At 42.7% G+C, this 21,493-nt stretch overlaps 1 protein-coding gene across 1 annotated transcript in view; it reads right to left on the bottom strand.

The window, feature by feature from the left end:
- Positions 1–21,493, bottom strand: part of LOC119494142 (phospholipase A and acyltransferase 3-like) — a 50,063-nt gene that overhangs the window by 13,586 nt on the left and 14,984 nt on the right. Inside the window, exon 2 of the mRNA XM_037779770.1 lies at positions 3,114–3,168. Within this exon, the coding sequence (XP_037635698.1) occupies positions 3,114–3,122 (9 nt within the window). The 5' untranslated portion in view covers positions 3,123–3,168. The remainder of the gene's footprint in view (positions 1–3,113; positions 3,169–21,493) is intronic.

Here is a 21,493-nt window from a genome sequence, read left to right as displayed (position 1 = left end):
ATAATATTATTTGCTGAAGTTCACTGAGAAATATATTTCAGTTAAATATGAGAGAATATTGTGACTATATATGGTGTGGTTCCTTCCTGTATGTTTACCACTGTGAATTTGAGTTTCATCCTGTGCGGCTTCCGTACACATGTCACTTAGGGACAGGAAGTAAACTTTTATTGTGAAATGACTTTTATTGTGAAAAGGTTCAGTTGTAAATAAACGAGTTACCGGCGGAGCAACACGGTTGTTTTACCATTACCGTTGCCGTTGGCGTTGCTACCGGGCCGACTCAACGCGTAAAACATTGTGATGTCGTTCTTGAAGTGTGGTTATTGACAGAAAGTAAGTTAAGACGAAGATAGACGTATGAAGACTAAAGATAGCCACTACAGGTGTAAATTGGTGTTCTGTGAGTGACTCGATGAGTCTACCAGTTAGGCTTCGCTGGTGATCCGTTCATCAAGTCCCTGAACAGGCGGGATGAGTCAGGACATCAATCACTCTGTGTTCTTATTTTCTTTTGGAAAACAATCCTCCAAACACCAACCCTAACCCCACCATAACCACGGCACCCCCAAGAGCGGCCGGTGCTGCCACACCGGCCACTATGGTGATTAATCCGACCTTAACCACCTGCAGAGGGAAACAAACAGACACCTTTTAGTTTGTTTCACATTCAAGACTCCATTCAAACTTTCCACAACTCTAGAAAATGTATCACTCACATATCAGGACATTATTCCAGCATATATTCCTTTCTCTATTAAAATGTAATGGACAGCAGAAATGTAGATTCTGCTGTTGAAGAGGTTTGAGAGGTTTTCATGGATGTATTAATACTTCTTTTTTAACTCTATATAGAAATCCATTATAACTGACTTACTAATAATAACTTTTTACCATGCCTGCTTTCTGAAAAAATATAAATTGCTTGTTCATATGAGTACATTTTCTATTGTCTTATTTTTAGGGATGCACCGATACCGATACCGGATTGGATACTGACTCATATAGCTGGATCTGATATCGGTGTCAATGGGGCTGATCTATTCTATACACTTCTACTATATATGTTGCGACCTAGAAATATTTTATAATTTACATTTTATTGACCTAGAATAGAATTAAGTTATCTAAAACTAAATATACACTACACTATTATCTGATTCATGTTATTATCACAAGGTCAAAGTTCAGAGTGATGTGATGTCATCAGTCAGCGCATTAGCGATTAGAAAACGTGCTTGTTGTTTTCGTATGTGTGCGAGCGGTTCTGATTGCTTCGTGTAAAAGATAACTTCAACAGAACTGGGAAGAATAAAAGTTGCCAAAAGGAAGACGGAGTCATATCTCTTTAAGGGTGCAACATATACATTATATACTGGAATTTTATTTCCTGTTTTAGTTTTGTCTGATTTGTTGCTGCATTAAAGAGGTTTACACTTGAATTGTAATTAATGTAAATAATTCCTGTTAATTTTGAAGATTTTTTAACTAAGTTTCTGGTGTTTCTGGTGATTTATTATTTTAATAATAAATAACAATTTAGTAAATTTATATCTACTGTATGTATTTATTTGGTTACAATTAGGTTTACAAAGTTAAGAAAGCAATGTTTAAGTCAAATCTGATGTTGCCTTACTCATAAAAGAATGATCCCCCTCACTTCCACACAGTGAGGCATACAGCTTATTGATTAGATACTCGTATTGGATCGGTACTCAGTATCGGACTAAAACTCAAAGTCCAGGTATCGCTATCAGTATCGGGACTGAAAAAGTTGGATCGGTGCAACCCTACTTATTTTTTTGGTGATATATCTTTATGATTTTTTATGTTTTAATCTCACTAGCACAAACATTTTTACTCCTTTAATGTATTTATGTTTTGTCTAACATAGGTATTTCTCCACCTACCTGCCAGGACGCAGCTTTTCCGTAGCGCAGCTCGTTTGCAAAGTGCTCACAGTTCGCCTTGAGGACGTCATAATGCAGCTTCTTGCCCACCTTGGCTAAGGCCTCCCTCACAATGACTTCAACCGAGCGGGGCTTGTGCTTCATGTCCAGGCTGTTGCTGATTTTCCACCGGTCGGTTCCCACCACGTCCCTAAGCTTCTCTTTCTTCACTATGGCCTTCTTCGTCGTAACAGACCTCAGACTGTTGGCGCCGGCACCCGGCACATCAGCTAGGGAGAAACAGACGTTACTTGTGTGGGTTTGTGCTCTAAATATTGCAGCATATTTGATGGTTTATGAATTATGAATCAGTTCAACCAAACCAAAAACTTCATGTGACAGTGAAACTGGGCTGTTTTTTGTTCCAGACTGAGACGGGTTAGTATTTGGGAGTAGCAGTCTAGAGCAGTGGTTTTCAAAGTGGAGTCCGTTCACTACAAGTCCATCCATAAGTAACACAATGACAGAATGAATGACTATTTTGGTCATTGGTTTAATACACTTTCTGTAATCAAACATCTGAAAGAAAAAATCCTATCAGATGGGGACCCCGGGACTAAATCTATCAAATGGGGGTCTAATTTGTGTCAGTTTAGGGGTCCCTGATGTGTAAAAGTTTGGGAACCACTGGTTTAGGCAGTGTGTGTGTGTGTGTGTGTGTGTGTGTGTGTGTGTGTGTGTGTGTGTGTGTGTGTGTGTGTGTGTGTGCGTGCGTGCGTGCGTGTGTGTGTGTGTGACTCACAGGATGATGTCAAGTGGACAATGTAGCCATCGCCAACATACACAGCCCAGTGCTGATAGGTGCCGCGGAAGATCTCAATCAAGTCCCCGGGCTTTGGCTTCTTATCATAGTTGGATTAGATCAGACAGAAAATATGTTTGACTTTGTAACAGATTGTTTGGCAACAGACTGCAGACAGTGACCAGACTCTCTGGGCTAAACAAAGATAAGAGAAGACTGGTGTTGGACTATATACTGTAAATAAAACTGACTTGACTTGAAAACATTTACATTCAATGAAATGCTACATACAATAATACTATGGGACACACACTATACAAGTTGCATAATGACATATAATTGCTATAATAGAAAACTAGAACAGCAAAAAAAAAAAAAATAGTCTAATTTTCTATATTGTGATTAGGTGATCATTTTCTAACCGGGGCCATGTCAGTGCTTCTTTCGGCTGGTTTCGACTGGTTTGACTTTCAGCACCTGCAGGAACAAATCATGTTATCAGTGGTGGAAAGCAACTAAGTACTTTTACTCAAGTACTGCACTTAAGGACAGTTTTGAGGTATGTGTTCTTTACTTGAGTATTTCTATTTTATGCTACTTTATACTTGACTACATTTCAAAGGGAAATATTGTACTTTTTACTCCACTACATTTATTTGACAGATATAGTTAGTAGTTACAAAAAAACAACAACATATGATCAGTTTATAAAATATAATTTGTTAATAATTAAACCAGTGGCTGCTCTAGTTTGGCCCTCCAAATTTTTCACTTTTTTTTTTTTTTTTGTACCCAATTAATCATCTCACAACCCCTCAGATTTATTTTGTGACCCTGTGGGGTCTGACCCCAGGGGGTTAGGAACCACTGAACAAAACTACTGATATATTAAATAATATAATTATATATAGATTATATTTAAATGAATGACTTTTACTTGCAATTGGTACTTTTACCTAAGTAAAAGATCCAAGTACTTCTTCCACCACTGCATGTTATAGAACAAATATTAGCATACAACACGAGATACTGAGAAGATACAGAAGAGTAAAAAATAGTTTACTATCTCTTTGGTGATAAGGTATCCGTGTGTTTTTTCTTGTTTGCTCTTGATTTATTAGCTCAAAAGTATACACAAGTCTAACACAGCACTGCCTAAGAATATATTTACATTTAATGCTGTACTAATAATATAATCTTTATTCCCATGGGTATTGTGTGATCACTCCTTGTAATAATAATAATCACATGTGGATTATCAATTATACCCAGATGATGTGTCACATGTCATTAAAGCTCATCTGTATATATAGTACATCTATATATGCCAGTTTTATTGGTACACCTAACTAAACTAATGCAGTCTCATACTAAAGTCCTGTAATAAATCCTACCTTCATGAAGATTATAATATTATAATATAACTTTAGAGAGGAGATGATTCAACTTCATGATCATTTTGGAGGCTGTAGTTTGTGGTGCTGTTAAATTGCACTGTAGTGTTATACTGAAAGAAGTTTCTGTTATTTATCCTACCATCACTGATATACATGGGCTGGACAAATTAATAGAAACACCTGTCAGTGTATTATACACTGGACATTATAACCTTCATGGAGGTAGGATTTGATGCAGGTATGTTGTATTAGACTGTATTGGTTTTAGCTTGCTGCGTGTAAATGACATTATTATTAGGGCTGTATATTGTCAAGAATCTGGCGAATCGATATGTATCATGATACAGCGGTTACAATTCAATATATTGCAATATATTGTGATACAGTAAGCAAGGCGATATATTGCAATTTTTAAAATCTAATTTTAGGAAAACTGTCAATAGTATAAAGAAACACCACCATATGCATAAAATCTGAGTAAAAAAAGTTTACTTTTTGTATGCAATCAGAACACTGGGATGTGCATTTACATTTATCACAGTCCCTGTGACATCCAACATCATAGCACTACTTTGAGAGGGCACACAGGTGAAATTAAGTATTGACTGACTTAATCATTGCATGTAAACTATTAATTAAAAATAGATGCAGTGTTTTTGAGAATCTTATATTTTCTTACACTTTATTATTATTATTGTTGTTGTTGTTATTCATTATTATTATTATTATTATTATTATTATTATTATTATTATTATTATTATTATCATTATTATTATTATTATTATTATTATTATTATTATTATCATCCATCCATCCATCCATCTTCAACCGCTTATCCGGGATCGGGTCGCGGGGGCAACAGCTCCAGCAGGGGACCCCAAACTTCCCTTTCCCGGGCCACATTAACCAGCTCTGACTGGGGGATCCCGAGGCGTTCCCAGGCCAGAGTAGAGATATAATCTCTCCACCTAGTCCTGGGTCTTCCCCGTGGTCTCCTCCCAGCTGGTCGTGCCTGGAACACCTCCCAAGGGAGGCGCCCAGGAGGCATCCGTGCTAGATGCCCGAACCACCTCAACTGGCTCCTTTCGACGCAAAGGAGCAAGGACTCTACTCCGAGTCCCTCACGGATGACTGAGCTTCTTACCCTATCTCTAAGGGAGACGCCAGCCACCCTCCTGAGGAAACCCATTTCGGCCGCTTGCACCCGCGACCTCGTTCTTTCAGTCATGACCCAACACTCATGACCATAGGTGAGAGTAGGAACGAAGATTGAACGGTAGATCGAGAGCTTTGCCTTCCGGCTCAGCTCTCTTTTCGTCACAACGGTGCGGTAAAGCGAATGCAATACCGCCCCTGCTGCTCCGATTCTCCGACCAATCTCACGTTCCATCGTCCCCTCACTCGTGAACAAGACCCCGAGATACTTAAACTCCTTCACTTGGGGTAAGGACTCATTCCCTACCCGGAGTAGGCAATCCACCGGTTTCCTGCTGAGAACCATGGCCTCAGATTTAGAGGTGCTGATTCTCATCCCGACTGCGTCACACTCGGCTGCGAACCGATCCAGTGAGTGCTGGAGGTCGCAGACCGATGATGCCAACAGGACCACATCATCTGCAAAAAGCAGCGATGAGATCCTCAGCACACCGAACTGCAAACCCTCCTCCACCCGACTACGCCTCGATATCCTGTCCATGAATATCACGAACAGGATTGGTGACAAAGCGCAGCCCTGGCGGAGGCCAACCCCCACCGGAAACGAGTCCGACTTACTGCCGAGGATCCGAACACAGCTCTCGCTTTGGGCGTACAGGGATTGGATGGCCCTGAGAAGTGCCCCCCTCACCCCATACTCCCGCAGCACCCCCCACAGTATCTCCCGGGGGACCCGGTCATATGCCTTCTCCAAGTCTACAAAACACATGTAGACTGGATGGGCATACTCCCAGGCCCCCTCCAGGATCCTTGCGAGAGTGAAGAGCTGGTCCGTTGTTCCACGGCCAGGACGGAATCCGCATTGTTCCTCTTCGATCCGAGGTTCGACTATCGGCCGAACCCTCCTTTCCAGCACCTTGGAGTAGACTTTACCAGGGAGGCTGAGCAGCGTGATACCCCTGTAATTGGCACACACTCTCTGGTCCCCCTTTTTGAAAAGGGGAACCACCACCCCGGTCTGCCACTCCTTAGGCACTGTCACCGACTTCCACGCGGTGTTGAAGAGACGTGTCATCCAAGACAGCCCCTCCCCACCCAGAGCCTTCAGCATTTCTGGGTGGATCTCATCAACCCCCGGGGCTTTGCCACTGTGGAGTTGTTTGACTACCTCAGTGACTTCCACCAGGGTAATTGATGATGGTCCCCCATCAGCTTCCAGCTCTGCCTCTACCATAGAGGGCGTATTGGTCGGATTCAGAAGTTCCTCAAAGTGCTCCTTCCACCGCCCGATTACCTCCTCAGTTGAGGTCAACAGTGTCCCATCCTTACTGTACACAGCTTGGATGGTTCCCCGTTTCCCCCTCCTAAGGTGCCGGATGGTTTTCCAGAAGCACTTTGGTGCCGACCGAAAGTCCTTCTCCATGGCTGCTCCGAACTCCTCCCACACCCGCTGCTTTGCCTCCGTCACGGCAGTGGCTGCTGCTCTTCGGGCCCGTCGGTACCCTGCAACTGCCTCCGGAGACCTCCGAGATAACATATCCCGGAAGGCCTCCTTCTTCAGTCGGACGGCTTCCCTGACCACCGGTGTCCACCACGGTGTTCGAGGGTTGCCGCCCCTTGAGGCACCTAAGACCTTAAAACCACAGCTCACCGCCGCAGCTTCAGCAATGGAAGCTTTGAACATCGTCCACTCGGGTTCAATGCCCCCAACCTCCACAGGGATGCCAGAAAAGCTCCGCCGGAGGTGTGAGTTGAAGATCTCTCGGACAGGGGCCTCCTCCAGACGTTCCCAGTTCACCCTCACTACGCGTTTGGGCTTACCAGGTCTGTCCAGAGTCTTCCCCCACCCTCTGACCCAACTCACCACCAGATGGTGATCAGTTGACAGCTCCGCCCCTCTCTTCACCCGAGTGTCCAAAACATGCGGCCTCAGATCAGATGATACGATTACAAAATCGATCATCGACCTTCGGCCTAGGGTGCTCTGGTACCACGTACGCTTATGAGCATCCTTATGTTCGAACATGGTGTTCGTTATGGACAATCCATGACTAGCACAGAAGTCCAACAACAAACGACCACTCGGGTTTAGATCAGGGAGGCCGTTCCTCCCAATCACGCCACTCCAGGTGTCTCCATCGTTGCCCACGTGCGCGTTGAAGTCTCCCAGGAGAACTATGGAGTCCCCTACTGGAGCCCCATACAGGACTCCATTCAGGGTCTCCAAGAAGGCCGAATAGTCCGAACTGCTGTTTGGTGCATACGCACAAACAACAGTCAGAGTTTTCCCCCCCATAACCCGAAGGCGTAGGGAGGCGACCCTCTCGTCCACCGGGGTAAACTCCAACGTAGCGGCACTCAGCCGGGGATTTGTGAGTATCCCCACACCCGCCCGGCGCCTCACATCATGGGCAACTCCAGAGAAGAATAGAGTCCAACCCCTATCCAAGAGTACGGTTCCAGAACCGAGGCTGTGCGTAGAGGTAAGCCCTACCAGATCCAACTGATAGCGCTCCACCTCCCACACAAGCTCCGGCTCCTTCCCCCACAGAGAGGTGACGTTCCACGTCCCCAGAGCCAGCCTCTGCCGCCCGGGTCCAGTCCGTCGAGGTCCCTGGCCTTCACTGCCACCCGTGTGGCAGCGCACCCGACCCAAGCGGTTTTTCCCGCAGGTGGTGAGCCCACAGGATGGAGAGGAGGGGGGTGCCACGTTCCTTTTTCGGGGTATCCCCGGCCGGGCTCCGTGGCAAGCCCGGCCACCAGACGCTCGTTGACGGGCCCTCCGTCTGGGCCTGGCTCCAGACGTGGGCCCCGGGCTTCCTCCGGGCCGGGTAACTCCTCCTCTGCCTCGTGTCGTCATTGGGTTTTTTGTGAACCATTCTTAGTCCGGCCCCTCACCTAAGACCAATTTGCCATGGGAGACCCTACCAGGAGCACGAGGCTCCAGACAACACAGCCCTCAGGGTCATAGGGACACACAAACCTCTCCACCACGTTAAGGTGATGGTTCCCGGAGAGATTATTATCATCATTATCATTATTACTATTATGATTATTGTTATTATTATTATTATCATTATCATTATCATTATCATTATCATTTTTATTATTATTATTATCAATATCATTATCATTATTAGTTCACTCACCAGTTGTTGTCCCTGCTCAGCCTGCTGTAGTGTAACATTAGTCCATTGTTTTATTCCACAATACTGAACAGAATAATCCAAACAGGTAGAAAAAGTAAGATGTGAGAGGAGCACAGGATGCTTTTTACTCTCTTGGTCCTAATTGTGCTTTAATGCACCAGGTCTGTAGGTCTACTTTCTCTCATTTTTTTCTATTCAGCTAGATTAAAAAAAACAAAAAAACAAAAAAAACACGCAAACGGAGCGGATCAAAACGAGGCTTCTTACTGAAATATTGTAGTGACGGCTCATATTTCCCAGAGTTTCCATAGTTGTATCTTTGCACTGTGTGTTCGTGTTTTATTTGAACCATTAGTGAGGTGGCTGTTATATTTTTTGACAGGTAGCTCGTAATAAAGTTTCACTATTGAACGCTACGCATATAACTGCGAGGTCAATGCCTGTGCTGAAAGTGTCAGTAATCAAGTTAATATTTTCATTTACATCCAGGACAACTGACCCGGTTTTCTCGGCTCATTTTATCTAAACTAATCAGCCGTTCCTCTCAATATGAGTGACAGGAAAAAATAGGAACAAGGTATCCGATAGACTTTCAGACAAAACGTCACGCCGCGCTGTGCAGCACCATGTTGCTCGCAGCCAGTTAGGACCCTCCAATAGAAAACAATGTAATCAAGCCCAAGTACATGTCCTAGTTGTTTCCTACATGCAAAACTATCACTGTTTTGTGCTTTATTTTGCATTGCAGTCCATTACCAAACTGAATGACTTAATTTTCCTTATAGCCTAGCTGTTATTTCAGTTTAGTTTTTAGTCAGGAGAGAATTCAGCTGAGGTGGCACAGTGACCTTTTTGGGGCCTGGACCCCCATGGCCCGCCCCTAGCGCCGACGCTGTGTACATTCATACTTCCTGATATGTTTATGTTCTTAAAATGCCTTGTACAAAGTATTTCCTTTTATAATGTAATATAATTTATTATTTTTAATGGAGCTTCCTAGAAAAAAGCATTTCACACGATTGTACTTGTATAACCGGCGTGACAATAAACATCTTGAATCTTGAATCTTGAATCTTGAACTGTTATGCAATCAGAACAGTGGGATGTGCATTTGCATTTATCACAGTCCCTGTGACATCCAACATCATAGCCAACTTCCTGTTGAGTTTTGGGCATACGTCCCATAGGCTTTTTTGTACGTCTCCACATGTTACATCTATCTGCCAAATTTCATACATGTAGGTGTAGGCGCACTAGCGAGTCATTTTGCAACGGCAAAGCTCGAGACCCTTACAATATCAAATTTTTCACCGCGTCTGATAAGCGTGCCAACCCTAACAACTTTTGGGGCATGCTAAGGTCGTCAAAAAGGCGATTCATTTGGGAGAAGAAAAAAAAAAAGAAGAATAATTCCTACCGTTTCAATAGGGCCTTCGCTGGTCCGACGTTGTCGGTGCTCGGGCCCTAATAAAAAACGCTACAGTATCAAGAGGGCCTTCGCTGGCCCGACGTTGTCGGTGCTCGGGCCCTAATTAAAGCTGCAAGCAGCGATGAACGGGGCGGAGCTAATGAAACCCGATGAGGAATATGTCTGAAATATTGAGCAGGATATACCTACCAAATTTCATGAATATAGGATCAACTTTGACCAAACTATAGCCTTCCACGCGTTAGGGGGCGCTATAGAGCCGGCTAAACATGCTGAACCCAATAACTGTACATTCATGTAAAGTTTACAGGTGTCCATCTTTTTGCCAACTTTCATGAGTTTTCGAGTAAACCAAGGGCGTCAAAGGCATGTTCAAAGGCTAAAAGACATAAGGGGGCGCTAGAGAGCCAACATGCCACGCCCAAGCAAAATTTCACCACTAAATCAAAATAATTATTAGTTTGGATGTGCGTGTAAAGTTTCATGAGTTTTTTGTGCATCCTAAAGTCCTCAAACATGTGATCGTAAATTTAAAAAAAACACAGGAAGTCCACGATGAATGACTTCCTGTTTGCCGAAAAAATCTAAAAAATATTTCATCCAGGTATGAGGGCGTGAGTTATGACATACTTGAATTTCGTGAAGATCGAAGAAACTTTCTCTGAAAAAGTGCCTACATTAAGGGGGCGCTATCTCGCCCCCTGGAGACACCCGAGCCCAATCACTCCAGAATATTGAATTTCCCACCAGTTCTGACGCATATTCCACTTTTGGTGAGTTTTTGGGGATGGCTAAGGTCCCAAAAACGCGATCTCCCGGCAGAAAAAGAATAATACTTAGAAAAACAATAGGTTTCCTACACCGTTGGGGTCTTGGCACTTTTGTGCCCGGACCCTAATAATAATACTTAGAAAAACAATAGGTTTCCTCGCACTTTCGTGCTCGGGCCCTAATTAAAGCTGCAAGCAGCGATGAACGGGCCCTCGCACCTTCCCGCGCGCCAGGGGTATTGGCGGGACGGCGACTGACGCGGCCAGGCACAATGAATCCGGAACTCTGATGATGTAATGACACCTGCCACAAGACTCTATGACAAACGGTTCATGAGTTATGAAAGGGGGCGTGGTTAATGTGTAGGGGGCGGGGATAACAATACCAATGAAACAGGAACTCTGCTGAGTTCAATGACACCTCCCACAAGAGTCTAGCAGTGTGTTCCAATCCGCGTACTTCCGTACTTACACTTACTATTTTGAGTGCACAAAATACACACTAAAGTATGGCAAAATGCATTGCACTCAAAGTATTCGGATGTTGTACTCAAAACGGTCAAATCGTTGAGTGTGGAACGCTGGACACTTTTCATACTCAATTGTTGCCATCTTGGCTACGTAGCGGAAGGGGCGGGACCACGACCACTATTCAAACATGTGAAAATGGCGGCAGATGATGCAGGAGTTTTTGGGGTGCTAAACAACGTACCTTATAGATGTCTACGGGCTACGTAGATAACAGAATAAAACAATACAATACGTAAACATACCGGTGCATTTTCAGCCAACAGGAGGACACATCGTAGGCATGGGCGACGACGTTGGAAACGTAATTTCCACATGCTTTAATTTTCTGTGTATTCTTGATCAACAAAGCAGGCAGATATTTTGGCGGGTAGTGGACGGGTAAAACCTGAAGGAGGCAGCAGTGCACCACAAAGGATGCCAGCTGCTGTAAAACCCTGAAGAAGAAGAAGATATTTTGGCGGGTAGCGAGCCGTGGGGAAATGTTGCGATCGTAATTTCCGGTAAGCGCGCCGCAGAGTATTCGATTTGAGACGACCCTACCCCGTTGAAATTCACGCACTGCTCAAGTAAGTACAGAGTGCACACAGTGCACTACATTGAAGTGTACTTCTTTAAGTACGTGGATTGGAACACACTGTAGGACAAATGGTTCATGAGCTCTGAAAGAGGGCGTGGCTAACATCTTGGGGCGGGGCTATGAGTCTATATTGACATGAAAATGACCTCAGGCCTGGACCACCATCATGGCTGAGAAATTTGGAGCAGATTTGACAAAGTATGCTGAAGTTACAACAACTTCCTGTTTCATGGCAAATCACGCCAAATTTCTGCCATGCCAGGGCAACGCCGTTCAATGAAGATTCACAGTCTTCACAATAATGCATCATCAAGGTCTTAAGGCTTTTCTGACCTTGTTTGAGGTGGATCTGGTCAGCCTGCTAGGAGGAGTACATTAAAATAGAAAACATGTCATTTCCTGTTGCCAGTAGGGGGCGCTATACGTGTGAGTCAATATGGACATGTACATGACATCAAGACTGGACCCTTATCATGCCTGAGAAATTTGGGGCAGATCGGACTATGTACAGTGGAGTTACAACAAATTCCTGTTTCATGGCAAATGGCTCAAAATGGCTGCCACGGTAGTTCAGTGAAAACTCACCATTTGAATAACTTTTCATCCTTAAGGTCTTAAGATGATCCTGACCAAGTTTCAAGTCGATCCGATTAAATCTGTAGGAGAAGTGTGTTAAAGTACACGGCCTATAAAACGCTAGAAATGGGCAAAAATGAATAATTAATTAATTAAATTCAAAATGGCTGACTCCCTGTTGCGTTTTGGGCATACCTCCAAGAAGCATTTTTGTGCGTCTCCACATGTTACATCTGTCTGCCAAATTTCATACATGTAGGTGAAACCAGAGCGAGGAGCTCAATTTTTCCAACTTTCTGGGGGCAGACAGAACCTGGACTCATCACTGAACATGACATTCCCCCACATGCTCAGGTTCCATTGTCTGTGTTGTCGACACCAGCGCAAACGGGCCTGACGGTGAAAGGCAGTCATTGCAGGCTTGTCCCTGGGCGTGGTCACCTCCCACAAGAGTCTAGCAGTGTGTTCCAATGTGCGTACTTCCGTTCTTACACTTACTATTTTGAGTGCACAAGTGCGTTTACACTAAAGTATGGCAAAATGCATTGCACTCAAAGTATGGTCGGTCAAATTTCATACATGTAGGTGAAACCAGAGCGAGGAGCTCAATTTTTCCAACTTTCTGGGTGCGCTAGCGAGCCATTTTGCAACACGGAAGCCCGAGACCCTTAAAATAATACATTTTTCACTGCGTGTGCCAAGTTTAAATGCATGATCCTTACATCATTGCGAAGGTAAATAAACAGGCAGAACCCAGCACCCTCAGATATATGATGCGACCGGCTGGCCTGCATTAGCATCCGAGCATAGTGCCTCATCAACCCCTGTACAAAGTAAGGTCCAACCGTGGACAACTGTGAAAGGAAGGATGAGTAACAAACCTCCCCAACAAAGAAGTTTGCAACTGGAGAACAGATTTGCTCCACTGTTGCAGGACCCTGGATCTCGATCTGATGCCCTGGATAATCTCAACTCTTCACACAGCAGGGTAAGAACCAAAAGCAACTCTGAAGGTAAAAGGCTACAGGGAAAGCTAACAACTGGGCCTCAAACTCAAACTCTGATTGTGGGTGATGCTGCTGTTAAAGATGTGAAAAGCATGTGGAGTAAAGACATCAAAGTACTCTGTTTTCCCAAAGATATGGTCTCTGATCTGGCAGAAAGAATCCTGGATATTGTGACTGCACACCCAAATGTGAAAAATGTGGTATTGCACATTGGGTCGAATGATGTTGTGAAGCAACAGTCTGAAGTGCTGAAACGGGACTTTACTGGTCTGCTAAACACGGTCAGCTCTGTGAATGCTCAGGTGTTTATCAGTGGACCCCTGCCGCCAATCAGAAGAGGAGTCGAGAGATTCAGCAGGTTGCTGGGACTGAACACATGGCTTTCAACAGCATGCAAATCCCACTCAGTGCATTTTATTGACAATTTTAACTTTTTTTGGGACCGCAGACATCTCTTCAAGGCAGATGGACTCTGCCTAAACAAGTCAGGAGTAAAATTGTTCAACTCCAACCTATTCTACTTACTGCGTCATTCATCTGTTCCCTCTGCCAAGGACGCGAGACAAGAGGAATCACCACTGGAGGAAGACACAACACAATGTGCCAGGGGACCTCAAGGAGAATCATTTCACCCCCCACCACAAGCCAGCCCTGGGATACAGCAGAGACAAGAGGAGGCGTCCTCATCCTCGCTTATCACCCTTTCTCCCTCCTCCCCCCTCTTGGAGTTCACTGACCACATGAAGGAGCTGGTCAATGCTGGAACTAAACTTACTCCCCGCCCTACACCCATTTTCTCTCCCATGATCCCCCCACGAGGTCGACCTCGAACAACTTTGGCACTATCTCCACAAGCACGACACCTACCACCTCCATCCCCTCCACAATGGAATCAGCCTCTGTCTCCGCAGTCTGATAAGGATGTTCCTTTACAAAATGTTGCAAGCACAGATTGATATGTGCTGGGTCCAGGCTTCAAGGCTAATGATACACGTGACTGTTTCCAGGAAAAGCTGGGGCCCTGTGTGATGAGAGCTTCTTCTATCTCAGTTCTAATAAGTAGTAGAAAAAGAATGGTGAATCTGCAAAGAAACAGGAAGATTTTTACTGATTGTGCTAATTTATCAAATTTAGCATTGATTCCTTGCCAGCCAAACCATGTCCCAAAAAATAATAATAATGCTTCTAGCACATTAAAGCTAGCCCTGTTAAACGTCAGGTCTTTGGCAGGAAAAAGTTTTTTAATCAATGATTTTATTATTGAGCACAAGCTTGATTTTATGTTTTTAACTGAAACTTGGTTAGACCAAAATAACAGTGCAGCTGTTCTTATCGAGTCAACTCCTCCCAACTTTAGTTTTATGAGCGAAGCTAGAATGCATAAGAAAGGAGGTGGAGTTGCCATATTGTTTAATGATTCTCTCCAATGCAAACAGATATCTTATGGACATTTTGCTTCTTTTGAATATGTCGCTCTTCAGCTGAACTCCTCTTCTCGAGCTTTGTTTCTCAATATCTACAGGCCACCTAAATACTGTGCAAACTTTTTTGATGATTTTACTGAACTGCTGTCTGTAATTTGTGTTGACTTTGACTGTGTAGTCATTGTTGGTGATTTTAACATCCATGTTGACAACCAACAGGACAGAGGGGCCAAAGAACTGTGTCAGGTTCTTGATAACTATGGAATGAGTCAGCATGTGACAGAGCCCACACACAATAGGGGACACACTTTGGACTTAATCATATCAAAGGGCCTGAACATTTCCAAGGTTGTAGTGATGGATGTTGCTCTGTCTGATCATTCATGTGTATTCTTTGAGAGTACTCTTCCTGTGCACAGGAATGATAAGACAGAGGTAATCACAAAAAGGTATATCACTGAAAATACCAGTGATCAATTTGTTCAGGCTTTCTCTTCCACACCCACCCTCCCCTGGACCTCTGTCAATGAGCTTGTAGATAATTTCAATTCTAAAATGACAAATGTTATTGATACCATTGCACCCACCACGGTGAAGATTGTCTCTGGTAAGAAAAAATCTCCATGGAGAAATACCATGTTGGTAAGAAATGAAAAAAGAGAGTGTCGAAAAGCTGAACGCCAGTGGCGGAAAACAAATCTACAAGTTCATTATGACATCTATAAAGAGAGACTTTGCATTTATAATTCAGAACTGAAAAATGCAAGGCGGTCCTTCTTCTCTGACATCATCACCAAAAACAATAACAATGCACGTGCCCTGTTTGCTACTGTCGACAGGCTAACAAACCCTCCTGTGTCAGTAGCCTCTGAACTTTTATCCTCCAGGGCCTGCAATGAATTTGCTTCCTTTTTTACAGAAAAAATTCACAAAATCAGACAAGCAGTCACTTCCTCCATAGCAGGTACAGGATGTTTGTTTCCCCTGCGTCCACTTAAACCTGGTGCAAATACCATGACACAGTTTTATCCAATAAATTAGACATACCTGGAGGAAATCATACAACATCTAAAATCCTCCTCATGCTGCCTTGACATTCTGCCAACAGGCCTTTTCAAAAAAGTATCAGATTGTATGGTCTCAGAGCTTTTACAGATTGTTAATGCATCTCTTGTTTCAGGAGTGTTCCCACAGGCCCTGAAAACTGCTGTCATCAAACCACTCCTCAAAAAGAACAATCTGGACTCATCAATAGTAAATAATTACAGACCGATATCAAATCTTCCATTCTTGTCTAAAATAATTGAAAAAACAGTTCTTCAAAAATTAAATAGCTTTCTGGCACTAAACAACTCTTTTGATGTCTTCCAGTCAGGTTTTCGACGAAACCACAGCACTGAGACTGCTCTTGTTAAGGTCTTCAATGACATCCGATTGAACACAGACAGTGGTAGAACTACGGTTTTAGTTTTACTGGATCTCAGTGCTGCATTCGACACGGTTGACCATAATATATTACTAGACCGACTGGAAAACTGGGTGGGTATTTCTGGCATAGCACTCAGCTGGTTTAAATCCTACCTAAAAGACAGGGACTTCTTTGTGTCTATAGGTAATTGCAAATCTGAGCTGAACAAAATCACATGCGGAGTTCCCCAAGGCTCCATCTTGGGGCCTCTTTTGTTTAACATCTACATGCTCCCACTGGGTCAGATTTTTGAGAACAACAAAATAAATTACCATAACTATGCAGACGACACACAAATTTACATAACTCTATCACCAGGAGACTACAGTCCAATACAAGCACTGAGTGAGTGCATTGAACAAGTCAATAATTGGATGTGCCAGAATTTTCTTCAGCTGAACAAAGACAAAACTGAGGTTGTAGTTTTTGGAGCCAAAAAAGAAAGATTAAAGGTTAGTGCTCACCTACAATCTGTGATGTTAAAAAGCTCAGACCAAGCCAGAAACCTTGGTGTAGTCATGGACTCAGACCTGAGCTTTAACAGCCATATTAAGACAATTACAAAGACAGCCTTCTATCACCTGAAGAATATAAGAAGAATTAGAGGACTGATGTCTCAGCAGGATTTGGAAAAACTAGTACATGCATTTATCTTCAGCCGACTTGACTACTGTAACGGCGTCTTTACCGGTCTTCCTAAAAAATCGATCAGACAGCTGCAGCTGATTCAGAACGTTGCTGCTAGAGTCCTCACTAAGACCAAGAAAGTGGATCACATCAGTCCAGTTCTGAAGTCTCTACACTGGCTGCCTGTCTCTCAGAGAATTGATTTCAAAATACTGCTGCTGGTTTACAAAGCACTAAATGGTTTAGGGCCAAAATACATTTCTGATCTTCTGCTGTGTTATGAACCATCCAGACCTCTCAGGTCATCTGGATCAGGTCTGCTTAGTGTCCCCAGAGTCAGAACTAAACATGCAGAAGCAGCATTCAGTTTTTATGCACCAAATATCTGGAACAAGCTCCCAGAAACCTGCAGGACCGCTCCAACTCTCACTTCTTTTAAAACAAAGCTTAAAACTTTCCTGTTTGCGGGTGCCTTTCATTCTGACACTGCACTATAACTTTTACTCTTTTGAGTTTTATGCAATTTTAGCTTCTATCCTAGCTTTTATTTTTAGCTTGTTTTTATTTTCTAATCTTTAATGTTTTAATGTTTTTATGTTTTTATAACTGTTTTAATTATTTCTTAATGTTCTTTTGCATTTTGTCGCAATGTTCTTGAATGTTTCTGTAAAGCACTTTGAATTGCCCTGTTGTTGAAATGTGCTATACAAATAAAGCTGCCTTGCCTTGCCTTGCCTTTCCAACGATGTAAAATACAATGCCAATTAGCATTGTAACAACAGAGAAATAATCCATCAAACACAAGTTTCCGAACTTTGTATTTCCGGTTTAGTAAAACACCAAATACGTGCAATTAAAGCATTTAAATCACCACAATAATGATAATAATACTTTGTTTATATAGCAACCCACCTCAGTAGAAGAGATGTATCCAGGGCAAACTTCAGTCCTTTAATACAGGAGTTTCTTTTCAATGCTTCTCCTGGGCGCACTTCACGTCCCTGTGTGTGATAAAGGAGACTCTGCAGTGCAGACCTCACCTTTGTATTCTGCTGGGTGAATCAACTTTCACTTTGGAGCATGTGGTTTCTCGGAAACGAACTTCCTGTGTTCAACAAACTGCTCCATAAAACTTGATCAAACCCAGATAGTAGTGTTCACCGCTGTGCTGCAGGGTTAGCACAGTTAAGTTGTTAGGAAATCAATGTTGAGGCCATACCAATAACAATGTTGATCACACATTTTCCTCAAATGATTAAAGTGGCAGTAGGTAGTATATTTTTGGCATCATTGGGCAAAAATTCCATAATAACCTTTCATACAAATACAAAATAATGGATAAACCTGCTAGAGAATTAATTTCTTAGGAAAGTTTTTTAGTTTTTATATTATTTTGTGTTCCTGCTGATTAGAAAGCCATTTACAGTACAACTGCCCCAATAACAATTCAGTGCAAAGTTCTGAACATTCTATCAGATACAAACTGCACAAAGTTACGTTTATTCTGATAAGAAATGTTGTTATTGTTGTTATTCATGTAATATATCATTTTAAAGCTCATTTTGTGCTCTTTATGCTGGAACTATCATGGGCACATCAGATCAATATGAAGATAGTTATAAGGGCATTTGCAGAGGCATTCAGAATTTGCCTATTGCAACTTTAGAGGTCAAAGGTCAAATTCTGTTGTCCTCAGTGTCATGAAAATGTGACCGGAAGATAGATTATAAATTTAGTTTAAGCTTTCCAATGATATTGTGTGTAGGTTACCCTCTTTTATACTGGATCTAAGTGTAAAATGGGGAAAAAAGATGGAAACATTTTAATGATGGAGGGATGAAAAAAGGAATGATAGCACATAGAAAGCTACCATTGCTGCAATTCTATCATGTATTTTCCAACACTAGGGACATAGACCTTTTAAAAAGTCACCATGAGACATGGTCCCTCTACAGTGGCACGGCGGCCAAATTTTGGGGACCTGGCTCATGGACTATCAGCATATTATAATGAAAGAAAACTAGACTTCTGCACCTCCTCATGGCTCTGTTTTCAGGCTTTAGAAAATCTAGCCCGTGACGGGAGATTTTGGCCAATCACAGGTCATTTAAGAGAGAGCGTTCCTATTGGCTGTGCTCCGGCTGGTGGGCGGTGCTTGGTATTTCCTCAACTTGATCTCAACATAGCTGCCGGGTCACAAACTTTCTCATTTTACAGCTAAACAGTACACTACAAGATGTTTCTGAAAACATTTGCGGTGAGAAATAGGCATTACAGTAACAGAATATTCATTCATATTTGATCAGCGCTGCCTAGTTTGACTGCTTGATCAGAGTTCGCGAGTGATTGACAGCTGCTCTGAGACGGCAAGGCTCCAGCTCAGCTCTGAGTGGTTGTTTTCCTCCAGTCTGTGAAATCTTGCAGATACCATTTGGAGCACCGGAGGACACAGAGGCACATGATTTTTTTCAGATTACCTGTCTCATGCACTACTGTCAGGATATTGTGACTGTTTTATAAAAATAACTTTTTTTAATCCTATTTGCTCCATTTCTACCCACTGTAGCTTTAAGAATCAAGGTAAACTTCAGGATTAAATTCCCGGTAACATTTTCACATTAAAAATTGGCAAGTGCCTGTAGTGCTCTGTCTCACAGAGGTGCACAAGCACACATTTTGTTAAAGTTAGCAACTAGGATTTATTTTTTGAAATTAAAAGTGCCAATTTGGGTGAACAGCTGTTTTGAAACAATTATAAGACTTTTCAAGGAACAAAGTCAAAAGGAAGTATTTTTATATAATTTTCCCTTTCAGTCTTTACTAATGTTTTCCATCTTGCTTTAGTGAAGCAGGGATATTCTTTCCCTTCTCCAGGCCCTTGGGAGGAAGTTGGCTCAAACAAAAACAACACCCACCCAAAAAAGGAATGCACGTCTACAGTAGGCCCTACTGTTATGTTCTGGTTTACACAATAGCGTGGACTCAAATGCAGACACACACACAAGTCCTTTAAAGGTGTAACAAAGATAATTTTATTACACTAATATTAAATGTACACTGAACAGGGCTTGGGTTCCTGGAAGTCCAGAACGTGGCAATAATAAAGACAGTACTTAATTCACGGAACGGGGGCACAGGGAGGGGGTGTCCAGAAGGAGGGGGAGGAGGAAGGCCACACCTCCCAACACACTGACAGACTAGACAAACAGGGAAAAACACAGGAGACAAAAGGGCAGGGAAACAGAGGAAACACAAGGAAAAACTAGGCTGCCAAGATGATATCATGACACCTTCTGATAATGGCTGAAATAAAAACATTAGCATTAACAAAGGTAAAAAATAGTATATTAGTGATTATGGTGATAATAATAGCAATAATAATTAAAGCTGCAACGGGCCCTCGCCCCCGCGGGCACGCCTGGGGAACACGCACGTCGGGGTACCCGCTGTCGTGGCACGTATATGTCTTCAGGCCTGGACTATTATGAAGTAGGTCAATTTTGGGGCAGATTTGACCAAGTACAGTCGAGTTACAACAGTTTGTCTTTCAATGGCGAATCATGTAAATTCTCCGCTCTTCCATGGGACATCTACTGTAGACCTGCTATCCCCCCTTTAAGACTCCCTGGACACCCCTAATGAAGACAAAAACAGGTCTATTGTGGGCCTCACAGAGGTAATCAGTCTCATTTGATCTCAGCTTTTCTCTGGTTTAAGTGCATCGACAAACATCTTTGTGTGTTTATCAATAGTTTGCGGCACAGGATATTGCCATAAAGTGGAAAAATGGCCAATTTCCTCCTTTACTGGACGAAGACACAAGTTGGTCATTCCTCCTGAGTCTCCAGACAAGAAGGTATTATTGGTATTAGAGTTAATGAACAAAGTACTAGAGGATAATTAGGATAATTTGTGATTATTATTAAAAAAATATCCTTTCTGTTGTTCCAGTTTGTCCTTCTTGTTGGATGCTCCCATCTACGAGCCATTGCAGACGGTTACGTGAAGATGCCAGAGGGGCTTTCTTTTGGTGTCATGTCGACGCCGGGGGCCTGTGCAGCTGAGTTGCGGACGGAGGTGCTGAATGCTGTTGTCCCGCGAACACCTGATGTCGTCTGTGTTTTGGCCCCCAGCAACGACCTCACAGCGAGCCGAACCATCGACGAGAGAGGGGTAGATTTTGGCACGCTCCTGAGAAGTGTCTGCAGTCGATGGCCTCAGGTATTATATCTTTGGTATTAAAATAAATGTTTTGTATGAGTTGTTAATGAGTATGACATTTAAGTAATGAACATCTATTTTAAAACAGGTGGTGGTGTTGGACTTCCCTCCGAGGTTTAATGTAGCTGTGGATCTGCAAGACCACCTGAGGCAAGAGTTTCATCGTGTGGCTGCACGTGCAGGTATGTTTAAAGAAAGAGTTTAAGTACAGTTACAAGTTGAATAAGTTGTCTACTCCTGGGCAAACTATTTGAATAAATGTTAATTTTCCATATTAGTCGTTATGGTTTCATGCGAACTACTTAAAAACCAAATTCACCTTTTCTGGATTACACATTTTTTTGTTAACAATATTCATATTGTTTCCATAATATTTATTATGATTTTCTAAATAACTAAATCTTAAACTTACATGATATTCATTATGGTTATGTAAATATCTAAAAACATATAATTTAAATAAGTTTCAT

The sequence above is a fragment of the Sebastes umbrosus genome, chromosome 9 (assembly GCF_015220745.1).
Source record: "Sebastes umbrosus isolate fSebUmb1 chromosome 9, fSebUmb1.pri, whole genome shotgun sequence".
NCBI classification, from domain to species: domain Eukaryota; kingdom Metazoa; phylum Chordata; class Actinopteri; order Perciformes; family Sebastidae; genus Sebastes; species Sebastes umbrosus.
This window is presented reverse-complemented; position numbering and strand designations above follow the sequence as displayed.